The sequence below is a fragment of the Ascaphus truei genome, chromosome 22, assembly GCF_040206685.1.
Source record: "Ascaphus truei isolate aAscTru1 chromosome 22, aAscTru1.hap1, whole genome shotgun sequence".
Taxonomy (NCBI): domain Eukaryota; kingdom Metazoa; phylum Chordata; class Amphibia; order Anura; family Ascaphidae; genus Ascaphus; species Ascaphus truei.
The window spans coordinates 2,981,781-2,995,297 of NC_134504.1; the positions used below are offsets into that span (position 1 = coordinate 2,981,781).

At 47.5% G+C, this 13,517-nt stretch overlaps 1 protein-coding gene across 2 annotated transcripts in view; it reads left to right on the forward strand.

Moving 5' to 3' along the window:
- The window catches only part of TBCD (tubulin folding cofactor D), a 176,376-nt gene that overhangs the window by 28,536 nt on the left and 134,323 nt on the right, over positions 1-13,517 (forward strand). For both annotated transcript variants that reach the window (XM_075579659.1, XM_075579660.1), the window contains exons 8-13: positions 12-57; positions 707-839; positions 4,148-4,281; positions 6,719-6,779; positions 7,333-7,407; positions 11,797-11,891. In XM_075579659.1, coding sequence (XP_075435774.1) covers positions 12-57; positions 707-839; positions 4,148-4,281; positions 6,719-6,779; positions 7,333-7,407; positions 11,797-11,891 — 544 coding nt within the window. The remainder of the gene's footprint in view (positions 1-11; positions 58-706; positions 840-4,147; positions 4,282-6,718; positions 6,780-7,332; positions 7,408-11,796; positions 11,892-13,517) is intronic.

A 13,517-nucleotide genomic window follows, 5' to 3' on the forward strand; every position in this document is an offset into this window, starting at 1 on the left:
TTCTTTTACAGGCGCAACTCTTTAAGCACGGGAAACGAGAAGACTGTTATCCATACGGTAAGAGGTCGCTAAAGTTGTGTTTCTTGATTTGACTTTTGGCCTGGTCCGCCCGCTCGCTGAACTAGTACACAAGCAGTGATCTGAAAGTGCACGACTAGGCACCCTTACACACCGGGCAGAGATGGTGCTATTCTGTTACTAGTTGAAAACCTTTTGAGTTGCGTTCCCTATGCTAGCCATGGTTGTTTCCCTGACATTGACTTTGTTCTAAATTCAGTTTTTCCTTTTGTTATTTACTATTTAAACTGTTATTAAGCATGGTGTATTTTTCTTGGAATTAACCACTCCTTCTGTATCCATAATAGGTTTATTATCCGTTTATAAAAACAGATATGCAATAAACTAATGCAAAAGCTGAAGCTTAAACAAACAATTGTGAAATTGTTCACAACACACACAAAAAAAGTATGTTCTCATAAATGTAATTATCTGATATATCGAGAACAGATCAAAAGTAAATACTTTATTCTTTGGAATCGTGCAGAGACAGCATGCGCTTGTCACTTAGTAAACTTTAGTTCGCGCATCATACTGTAGGTTTTCCTTTGTAATGTGTAAGATAGTTACTGGTAAGGTACGCAGGGCTTCTAGTAAATTGCTGCAAAAAACATGAGCACGTTCCCATCTCTTCCATTCCTTGGTGCAGCATCCACCGTTCTGATGAGCGTCGATACCTGCAAACTGTCGGAGAGCAGCCAGACAATTCTTCGAAAGCTGGGGGTGAAACTTGTTCAACGCATCGCACTCACGTTCCTTAAAACCAAAGTGGCAAAGTGGAGGTTTGTAATGGCAAAAACAGTCAATCAAACAACCTGTTCTTTTCTTACATCTTCTACCATTGGTAGAAAATAGCTTTTGCTTAATAAAGTTCAGTTATGCAGATGTATATGCGTCAGTGTGTTATGCTGGGGTATGTATTATTTTGTATTAACACTGGTTTTGAATCCTGTGGAAGCGCTCAAAATTTTGCAGAAAAAACAGATATGTTGTTTTTCTATGGTGAACAATGTCACACAGTACATATGTACAAATGCTTTATTTGTGCATATAGTTATATATTTTTATGTTCATAATTGCGTATTAAACATTGAACAATGATTAGTGCGGTTTAAGGTTCTAAAAATGCATTTTCAGACCCCTTTCTAAATACTTGTGTGTTAACCTGTATGGCCGTGCCTCACTTTTAATTGAAAGCAAGCAGCCCTACTGAGAAACAGAACCCTCATTTGTTGTGGGTCACACAGTTGCAAGCTTCAATAAACGTAGTCTTGTTTCCCAATACCCCAACTTCAGCACATTCACCCGTTCAGTCGTGGGGAGTTTGTGTAACGAATGCCCACATTCAGTAAATGCGCACCAGCATAATTACGCAGCTAACGCGCGCTTAAGTCAGGGGTGCTCAACTTCAATCCTCAAGCATCCCCCAACAGGACAGGTTTTAAGACTGCGCCTCTGACTGAGCCACCTGTGCTGAAGCAGGGGTATCCTGAAAACCTGACCTGTTGGGGGTGGGGGGGTAGGACTGGAGTCGAGTAGAGTACCCCTGCCCTTACTAACGCTGTATTCACTAAAGCCGTGGCATTAATCATGTCTTACTCCTGCTATAATATGTAATCCATGCCTGGTTAGGGTTAATGAGCACTTTGCATAGTTCCAGTAGATGTAGCCGCCTGTCTTGATCTTTTTTCAGCATCATTACTTGAAATCACTATACAAATGGAAAAAAAACACATCATATTAAATAAAATACCTCTCAAATTGTATTTAAATATAAGTAGCAGTAGTAATAATATTAGGGTAATAGAAGTACAAATACCAGTAATATTTGGAGAATATTGAATCCTGAAACAGTTTGTAGTTACCGTGTTTTGCATGTGAGCAAACCGGGAATAGATTCCAGGGAAAATAGTCTGCTCCTGTTGGTGAACGGAATGTTATTTTTATCGATGTAACGGTGCTTTGTGTTTCTGGGCCTAAGTGTTTTAGAAGGCCCGAGAGACCGGCATACAATGCAGTGTGGTTTGAGCTGATATCTGACGTAGCCAAGGGAACTCCATGATTACAATGATAAAAAAAAAAATATATATATATAAATAAATAAAGAATGTGCAGTTTTTTTTTTGTGTGTTTAAAAGGTGAAATAAGTGCAAGAAGAAGTCACAACCAACCGTTGTCTCAAAGGAGCAATAATTGTGATAAGCAGATTACTGTGAACAACAAATCCCTTTCACATCCAGCAAAATGCAATGGAAATGTGTGGAGACCGCCCAGTATTCTGTAAAGCCTTCTGTCTGCTGTTTTCCAGTTTCCCGGTGTCCAAAATGCCACGGGAAGAAGGGCCAGGCTTTAATTCCCTTAAAGCCCAAATTCTTCAACTCTTTACAGTTTGGCCCTTAAGATGTCCTGAATAATGAAGCAATCCTATGACCCCACTGGCTATGTTCCTTGGGACAAATCGCCCTGTAGCAATGGGCCGCTGCATGTATCATCAGTCACCTCTGCTGCTGACGTTAACTGGTGGCTCGGGGGCGTACCAGCTTTTAGATTTCTCGCACTGATAATCGGAAGACTCCCCTTCCAGTTCTGTTCTCGTCACTCGGGTTGTATATGTCTCCACCTCTTTTCACTGGTGGGAAAATCCCATGAAAATGTGAGTCCTGTCCCCGGGAAACCCTTCAGATTTGAGAGGTTTGTGTGTTTTTTATCCTAGTTCCAGGCCCTGCCAGTTGATTCTAAATTGGGTTCCCTTTCCTGTACTTTGAGCCTGTCTATTTTGCCATTCAATTCAAATGGGTTATTGGGTCTTAAATCCGTTTGAAAAAATTGACATGTTACTAAAAATGACTAAAATATTAAAAACCTGATACCTTTACGGTGCTAATACTACTTCGCTCTACTACTCCCTTGGCCCCCTGCGGACACACCAGAACACCATCCTACTGTCTCTAAATTCTCCCCATTTACCACGTAGATTGTAAGCTCTTTGGGGCAGGGACTCCTTTTCCTAATGTTTTATCTCTATAGCTCTTATTCCCACTATGTGTTATATTATAATTTCACGTGTATTACTGCTGTGACGCATGCTGTACGTGGCTGGCGCTATTTAAAGACAGATATACTGTGCATACATACTCTGTTGTAAGAAGATTGTGAGATTTTGGGGATATGCAATAGGTACATTTGTAGCTACAAATCTTAAAACCTCTAAGTTCATAATTTAAAATAAATCTCATAAATAATTTAATGTACATGCAAATGGTCACACAATGTGTCATCTTTTGCCTGAAATCCATTTTTACATGGAACTCTTATAAGCAAATGCTGTGCTGTTCACACAGCTTTTAAGCACAGCATGGGATTAGATGCAAAGCCTGTCAAACCACTCACAGACGGCTGTTTCGACCTTGTGGGTCTCATCAGTGTGAGGTTGGTAGTACTGGCTTTGCAATTTTCAAGCTGGGTAGTTTTACCATACATTTAAGTTATAGTGAAAAAGGCGACACAAAACCTCCACCATTTGTGTATGTGTGTATGTGTGATTGATTTTATTATATATATGTTGGTTTATATTTTATTTTTGTGCACCCAGCATCTTTGTGTGTGTGTGTGTGTGTGTGTGTGTGTGTGTGTGTGTATTGTATGTATATGTTAATATAGCACCATCTAGATATATAGTGCTTTAAATTACATGTGACAATATTATGACACAATGGGAATTAGCGCTTCAGACCTAAAACAATAGAAAAAGGAGTCCCTGCCCGAAGAGCTTACAATCTAAGTGCCAATATTGTTTAAATAAGCAGGCCACCAAACTGTTATTCCCATGTACGAAAACATATTGCATTACAGATGACCGCAAGATAAAATATGTAATGGTGGCAGCCATGTTAAGAGTGACCGGCAGAAATGCAAGTGATGTGTTTCTTGCCCCCTCAAATTTCAGCTTCAGCCATTCCAGACTTTCGGTAGCGGTTGCGTTTTTCATGTCTGTAATTGGAAGGTAGTGCAAGCGTGGTTAGATACTTCAGTAGCTGCAGAGCAGTGTGTTGGCATCGTTTTCTCACGCACGTTACTTCTTGTTACACAGATACCAGCGTGGCTCCAGGACCTTAACTGACAATCTGCTGCAGTCTTCGTCTGAAACCCAACTAGGGCCAAGCACTCCCACTGAACACGATGAAGAGGAATATGATATCCCAGAGGAAGTGGAGAATGTTATAGGTTTGTGCACACACTGCATGTTTCAGGAGGTTTGAATAACCTTCTGCCGTGCGCTTATTGCATTCAGTTTTTGTATTGTGTAATACAGTGGTTCCAAAATCCAGTCCCCAAGGAACACTAACCGTGCACTCTTTGTGCTCCTTGAAGACTGGATTTGGGAACCACTGGTATAATAGAATATACCACATCGGATGCCTCCTAAATGTATGGCCGTATATTAATGAATCGTAGCTGGGAAATAGAGGGTCTTCAGAGCTGATGTGTGCTCATTTTTCGCTATGGGGGGCCCCCTGCTTTCAGAGATACTTATCTTCGAAGGTGCCCCCAGTACCATCCCCTGGTAGGGAAAGTATTGGCAGTACCTTCAGACGTAAGTATCTTGGGGAGCAGGGGGTCCCTAGATCTGGAATTACTGCATTTCCGCTCCGGGGACCCCATTCTTCCCACCTATGCTTAAAAAAAAAAAAAAATAGCCATTCCCCTTGGGATGCTCCTTTTTTAAGTTCAATTAGTTATTCTGAAAAGCTTACAACCTAATATTTGGAGGTGGAACTACAGAAATAGGGATTTGCAATTCGATATACCCATCATATATCCCACTAAATGGATCACATCTTGTGTGTACACATATACCTTTTTCTGTTTACATCCATTTCTGTTGTAAGATCTCAGCCTCCAAGGTACAAAAGTACAAAATGTGCGGGCGAGAAAGAATGACATTTTTTAGACAAGCTGGAGGGTGAGGCGGCTGTGAGGCCGCTGGGTGTATTTGGCCACAATGTTTCTAAGAACTGTGTACTTCCTTTCGTAATAATTCAGATGGTGAAAACTCGTTCTGCTTCATATCCCTTTGTTTCAAAATAGCAGAGTCCGAACATTCTTATTCAGTCACATGAAGATACATGCGATAGAAACTATTGTACTGGGCAATAGGCAAAGTATCATACACAGGGATCTATTATATACAGTATATCTGTATCTGATATCTATATATAATATCTCTCTAATATGTGTGTGTGTGTGTATATATCTATCAAAAATAGTAGCGACTATACAAGTGTGCGATTAAGTGCACTGGTGCACTTGTCACAAAATAAATGACACCTGAGTATACGTGGCTTGCAAAGTGAATCAATACTGTGGTGTGTGTGTGTGTGACCCTGCTTTTCACCATTCTCTCCGAGAATACAGTGCTTACACTGCAGCAAGGGATTTTGGGAAATGACATGCAAATGAGCACACTGTCATCTATAGAGAGAATAGATATACAGGCATACCCCGGTTTAAGGACACTCACTTTAAGTACACTCGCGAGTAAGTTCATATCGCCCAATAGGCAAACGGCAGCTCGCGCATGCGCCTGTCAGCACATCCTGAACAGCAATACCGGCTCCCTACCTGTACCGAAGCTGTGCGCAAGCGGGGAGACTATAGAGCCTGTTACACATGCGTTATTTACATCAGTTCTGCACGTATATGATGATTGCAGTACAGTACATGCATCGATAAGTGGGGAAAAAGGTAGTGCTTCACTTTAAGTACATTTTCGCTTTACATACATGCTCCGGTCCCATTGCGTACGTTAATGCGGGGGGGGGGGGGTGGTGTGTGTGTGTGTGTGTGTGTGTGTGTGTGTGTGTGTGTGTGTGTGTGTGTGTGTGTGTGTGTGTGTGTGTGTGTAGAGAGAGAGAACACGTGTATATGTTGTGTGTTATCTATATATATATTTTTCTCCCTATAGATATATATCTATATCGCTTTCCTTCATCTCCCATATTGCATACTGTTACATTTGTAACCGGTTCCCAGATGAGAAAGCTCGATGTTATTTCCAGCTGGTGACAATGTGTCCTTGAAACCCTTCCTGAAAGTCGTTTTTGTTACACTTACATGTTTGAGACGCACAAACGGTTGCCTCCCAGTTGTAGTCTTCAGCATCATTTTGTTGTAAAAGCTGGTGTGTGCCCAGTTCCTGTTTGAATATAAAGGGCTGTGTACTTGAAGAGAGATTGGAGATATTCAGTAGGTATTGTGTGCAAGTTTACCTACATTAGGCACTGTTGACTGACGAACTGGTCTGGAACATACTATACGTTATTATAATCCCGTTCAATTTCTACTCACTGACAAGCTGGCAGGGCTGCCCCTTCCATGCAGTTGTAATGTGTTAGATATACCCTCCCAATATACAGCCCTTTTAGTTTTTTTGGTACACTTTTGTGTATTCCTAAACTAAGATCAGTGAAGTTGCAATGAATTATTCAGATGAAAAGCTTACTGCTACTTTTTGGACGTTTTAAACGTATGTGAAAAGACAATTCGCCTTGTTTTTTTTTTTTTAAACTTGAGCTCCAAAAGTTTGTGGCCAACATGTAAGATGTTGATAGTGAAATGTTTTCAGTGCAGTAAAATCTCCTCCTTCTTGCTGTCTTTACAGAGCAGTTGCTGGTCGGTCTGAAGGACAAAGACACCATTGTCAGATGGTCTGCTGCAAAAGGGTAGGCTGAACCTTCCTTGTGGTTTATAGTAAATAGTTGTTAGAAGATTAATATTTTTTGGCCCAACCGTTAGAGGTCTTTCACAGTTGGCAAAGCAAACATTGTTGTAGTCAAATTTGACGAGCCCTCAGGGCTTTAACCAGCAGAGTTTGCTCAGCTCACTTTCCTGTTAGAGACGTGCTCAAGAGATGGACTACCTGGTCTCTGTGATATCTCCAGCAGTAACATGTAATAACGTGGCTATCAAGGCAAAGCATTCAGTTATGTCATGTACCATACAACTCCTGTCCTCATGGGCCACCAACAGGTCAGGTTTTCAGGATATCCATGCTTCAGCATAGGTGGTCAAAAGACTGTGCCACTGATTGAGGCAGCTGTGCTGAAGCAGGGATATCCTGAAAACCTGACCTGTTTGTTACCCTCGAGGACTGGCGTTGGCCACCCCTGATCTAAACCATTTCAACAGTTGTCTTTAAGAAGTGTTTTATAGCTTTCTCCTTGTAACTTAACTTTTATGCAACAAACCTTACGTGTATTTGTATTTCCCCTTTAGGATTGGGCGATTAACTGGCCGACTTCCCCAATTGCTAGCAGACGATGTGGTTGGCTCTGTACTTGACTGCTTTAGGTAAACCTTTGTTTAAAAGTGTGTGTGTGTGTGTGTGTGTGTGTATATATGTGTGTGTGTGTGTATATATATATATATATGTGTGTGTGTATATATATATATATCTATATCTCTCTTCTCTCTTATACTATATTAGTGAAAGCACTGAATGTTTGCCTGGATGTCCGGTGTCCCTAGGGGAAATCTCATTGGTCCCTTGGCCCGCCCGCCCCCGCACACCTCTCATTGGCCTGAGGCGGAGTGACGGGCCAAAGGACACACAGGGACACACACACACACAGGGACACACACACACAGGGGGACACACACACAGACACACACACACACACACAGACACACACACACACACACACACACAGACACACACAGACACACACACAGACACACACACACACACAGTGACAGACACACACACACACACACACACAGTGACAGACACACACACACACACACACACAGTGACAGACACACACACACACACACACACACACACACACACACACACACACACACACACACACACACACACACACACACACACACACAGTGACAGACACACACACAGTGACAGACACACACACAGTGACACACACACACACAGTGACACACACACACACACACACACACACTGTTACATACATTAGCGGGGCTCACAGTGTTAGCAGCACCCGCGCGCACCTCCTCCTCTCCCCGTGTCTCCCGCGCTTTCACCCCGACCCCCCCCCCTCCCCCGGCGCCGCTACAGTCAGCGGGACACACACACACTATTATTACCCCTTCAGCGCCCCCCCCCCCCACCCAGTGTCAGCGGCCGTGCGAGACCCCCCCTCTATATCTCCCACCTCTCCCCCCCCCACACATATACATGCCCCCCCCTCCCCGGCGCTACAACTCACCCCTCCCCGGCGGGGGAACAGCCAGTGGCCAGGCAGGCTGCCTCGCGGCGCCGAGTGCCCAAGATGGCGGCGCCCGGGACACAGCGGGGGAGCGGCCACAACACGCTGCCTCCCGCCTCAGATCCACGTGGGACCTGCCGGATGGGTGAGTGAGCGGCCTTCACCCCCCCTTCACCTCCCCTCCACCCCCCCCCCGCCCCTCCAGTGTCAGTGTCTCCCCGATACCCCCCCCCCCCCGGCGCCGCTACAGTCAGCGGGGGAGCGAGCGAGCGCCCGGGACACAGCGGGAGAGCGGCCACAACACGCTGCCTCCCGCCTCAGATCCACGTGGGACCTGCCGGACGGGTGAGTGAGCGGCCTTCACCTCCCCTCACCCACCCCTCACCTCCCCTCACCCCCTTTCACCTCCCCTCACTCCACTTCTCCCTTCCACCCCCCTTCACCTCCCCATTTACCTCCCCCCCTCCACCCCCCCCCCCTTCACCTCCCCTCCACCTCCCCCCTTCACCTCCCCTCCACCCCCCCCTTCACCTCCCCTCCACCTCCCCCCTTCACCTCCCCTCCACCCCCCCCCTTCACCTCCCTTCCACCCCTCCCTTCCACCCCCCCCTTCACCTCCCTTTCACTCCCCCCCTTCACCTCCCCTCCACCTCCCCTCCACCCCCCCACCTTCACCTCCCCTCCACCCCCCCCTTCACCTCCCCTCCACCCCCCCTTCCCACCGCCTCCCCCCCCTTCCCACCGCCTCCCCCCCCTTCCCACCACCTCCCCCCCTTCCCACCGCCTCCCCCCCTTCCCACCGCCTCCCCCCACCTTCCCACCGCCTCCCCCCCTTCCCACCGCCCCCCCCTTCCCACCGCCCCCCCCTTCCCACGCCTCCCCCCTTCCCACCGCCTCCCCCCCCCTTCCCACCGCCTCCCCCCACCCCTTCCCACCGCCTCCCCCCACCCCTTCCCACCGCCTCCCACCCCCCCTTCCCACCGCCTCCCCCCCCCTTCCCACCGCCTCCCTCCCCCCCTTCCCACCGCTTCCCACCCCCCCTTCCCACCGCTTCCCGCCTCCCACCCCCCGCCATCCCACCGCCTCCCACCCCCCGCCACCCCCCGCCACCCCCCGCCTTCCCACCTCCTCCCACCCCCCGCCACCCCCCGCCTTCCCACCTCCTCCCACCCCCCGCCTTCCCACCGCCTCCCACCCCCCGCCTTCCCTCCGCCTCCCCCTTCCCACCTCCTCCCCCTTCCCACCACCTCACCCCTCCCCCCCCTTCCCACCACCTCCCCCCCTTCCCACCACCTCCCCCCCTTCCCACCACCTCACCCCTCCCCCCCCTTCCCACCACCTCCCCCCCTTCCCACCACCTCCCCCCCTTCCCAAAACCTCCCCCCTTCCCACCACCTCCCCCCTCCTCCCCCTTCCCACCACCTTCCCCTTCCCACCACCTTCCCCCTCCTCCCCCTTCCCACCACCTTCCCCCTCCTCCCCCTTCCCACCACATCCCCCCTTCTCTCCCTTTCCACCACCTTCCCCCTCCTCCTCCTTCCCACCACCTCCCCCCTTCCCACCACCTCCCCCCTTCTCCCCCTTTCCACCACCTCCCCCCTTCTCCCCCTTTCCACCACCTCCCCCCTCCTCCCCCTTCCCACTACTTCTCCCCTTCCCCCCCCCGCTCCCCTTCCCCCCCTCCGCTCCCCTTCCCCCCCTCCGCTCCCCTTCCCCCCCTCCGCTCCCCTTCCCCCCCTCCGCTCCCCTTCCCCTTTCCCCTCCGCTCCCCTTCACCCCCCCTCCGCTCCCCTTTCCACCCCCCCCTCCGCTCCTCTTCCCCCCCCTCCACCTCTTTTTCCCCTTTCCCCTCCCACCCCCTCCCACACTTCCACCCCCTCCTCTAACCCTTCCCCCCCTCCTCTAACCCTTCCCCCCCCTCCTCTAACCCTTCCCCCCCCCTCCTCTAACCCTTCCCCCCCCTCCTCTAACCCTTCCCCCCCCTCCTCTAACCCTTCCCCCCCCTCCTCTAACCCTTCCCCCCTCCTCCACCCCTTGCCCCCCTCCTCCACCCCCTCCTCCCCTTCCCGCCGCCCTTCGCCTTCATGCCCGCCTTACCGCCTCCCCACCCCCGCCTCTGCCTTTCACCCGCCCTTACTCCGGCCGCCTCTGCCTTTCACCCACCGCCTCACAGCCGCTGCACGCACTCAACAGACACCCGCCACACTCGACACATACCTGCCGCCACACACACCTGCTGCCTCCCGCCCCTACGCACCGACATCACTGACCCACCGCCTCACACCCTAGCAGGACCCCCACTCACAGACAGCACTCACAACCCACGCGCCAGCCGCCGCCTCACACCCTTGCAGGACCCCCACTCACAGACAGCACTCACAACCCACGCACCACCCGCCGCCTCACACCCTAGCAGGACCCCCACTCGCACACAGCACTCACAACCCACGCGCCACCCGCCGCCTCACACCCTAGCAGGACACACGACTCAGATTTTTACATCACTTATGCCACCAAAATATACATTGTACTGTGGTGTGGTTACAATAAACCATTTTTATACAACATCGTATTACATTTTCTTCCATCTTTCTTTTCAATATTATTATCCAACCTTTACAACAAACAGTCACCTATTGTTCCACGATTTATAAATAATACTACCTATTACGCATTTACATCCCGGGCAACGCCGGGTCTCTCAGCTAGTATATATTAAAAATAACTTTCTATGGTCATTACTTCAAATCGTAAAAAGCAGATGGTGTACTAAGCGATCCAAAGACACTGCAGACAACTGAGAATTCTGGTACTGGTCCACATACATGCATCTAGCCTGTATTTTTAGCAGGTGGCTAGTGCGTCGATACATTATATCAGCGATAGACATAGACATTAAATGTGGAGAGTATGCACTTTCCTCCTCCCACGTAGTATGTATGTTTGAGAGGTAGACCTCTTCTGGCTGGGGCGTCCCGTCAGCCCTTGCTCATTCTGAGTGTTTGGTATTGAAAATGGTCACAATCATAGGCCGGATCAGTGGCCTCTAAGACTTTAATGGAGTTATTCTAAGAAAATGTTATTCATTGGTGGTGTTAGAGATAAACACGTGGAGGTAACTGTATCAACGACCCCCTACTTCCAGAGATCCGTACCTCCGAAGCTTCCCCGTCACATGGCGCACTGATGACGTCACAGCTTCCTATTGGCCTGAGCCACTGTTTGAGCCACCTGTGCTGAAGCAGGGATATCCTTAAAGCCTGACCTGTTGGTGGCCCTTGAGGACTGGAGTTGGCCACTCCTGTGCAACTCTATATCGCACCCTTCGTATTTTTACTTGTGCTGTCACATTACTAACAAGCTTGTTTGAGAGTTTGTTAGCATTGAAATTAGTACAATGTGAATGAACGATCAGATCTGAGTTGGGTGATGGTATTAGTTATGAGTCTGGTATTCAGGATAAATCTGATTGTAAGCCTTTTTATGCAATCAGTTTCCAGGAAACCAACAACGCGTGGCATGGTGGCTGCTTGGCTCTGGCGGAGTTAGGAAGACGAGGATTACTGCTTCCCTCCCGACTTCCCGATGGTAGGTTTCTTACTCTTTGTTTTGTGGTATCTTCCCACCAATGTGTTGGATGCCCAGCTAGCAGTGAAATAGTTAACTGGATGTTGGAGCAATTGACAAACATAAGGAATGTGGTTTAAATAAATGCATGTGATGCCATGAAATGAATGGTTATCAGAGGCCGCTGCTGGTGTGCTTTGTTTTTCCTATAATGGTAATTCAAATCATTAATAAAATCTGACCACAGATTGTGTTCGGTGTCTGGTCATCTCATTGCCGTGTGCGTTCTATTCTGTCTTAAATAGTTACAAAATTAATCAATATTAAACGCCAAATATATCTTCACTGTAGGCTCCTTGTTTAACAAGGTACATTTTTTTTTTAAAGAAATGTATATGTAGTTGGTAGGTGGGCAAGTTGGAACATGAAGCTCAGCACTCTTGAATCATGACAAAATGTGCGTCCATTAGCCTGAAAGATGGCTGCAGCAAGCATGGGTTGAGGTCATGAGTACTACAAAAAATGTTGGATTTCACTTTATACTCCATGCAGTTTCATTTCTTACCTTATGATATGATTGTCTAACTCATTTTCGACTATGGCCCACATTGCCTGCAGCTGTTTGTAGTTGAGCATTCAGTTTGCCTTGCCTTGAGGCAAAACCATAAACATGTATGTTGTGGGTGTACGCTAAGCTACACAGCCGCCACTTGTCGTGTCAACTGTTAATTCGTGTTCTCATTGTTTCCTGAATGGTCTCCACACCCATTGGTTTGGTTTTGTTTCTTTGAATCACACCAACAGGTTTCTGCCTGAGACCTCTTCCTTCTTTTAAAAAAAAAAATAGTTTTATTAGTTATTGCTTCTAGATAAAACAAAGATTTTAGCACGTTTTTTTGTCCGTGGCCTTCTGAGCCCAAGACAACTGCAGTATTGTCATGCTTGTTGGTGTGGTCTAGCATTGGTTGAAGAACAAACTTGTTTATAATGCGTAACTAAACTACCCATTGCTGCATCAACCAGAAACATAGTTGATTGGCCACCAGTCAATATTTAATGTCCTTTGTTATTGTGCTGTCTTATTCAAACTTGGTTATGATATTTTTAAACAGCCAAGCCCTTATGGAATGGACTTTCACTTTATAAAAATAGCCAGCTGAAATTTACGGGAAGCGCAGGTTTCAAGAGCGTGAAGAAAGCATATGGCAGTAGCACAGCCGTAAAGAGGCTTGTAGGGCATTGACTGGTTTGCAGGTCATACGGGAACAACCCTAGCACTTCTGTTAAAGTATTACATCTTCCAAGTCTTTAAATCAGAAGGAGAAAAAAGTCCCAGAACACAAGAAGCAAAACATACGTGTTGATTGTTCATATAAAAGACATAGTGCAACCCTTAGTATTGTCATATGATTTGTACAAAATTTTAAGACCAGGATTACTCCTTGGTGTTGGTCCAGTGAAATAGAACAGGGTGTAAGTACTGTATTGCCATCATGTTTTTTGATGTCCACCCTAGTTGGGCTTTTGGGCTGTAATAGTCCATAGGGTATCCTGTAGTGTAAAGCTAGACTATTTTGGATATATATCTGCTGCCAGAATCACTATACTCTTTCCTAACTCTCTCAGCATCTCCCCTTTTGAAATCAC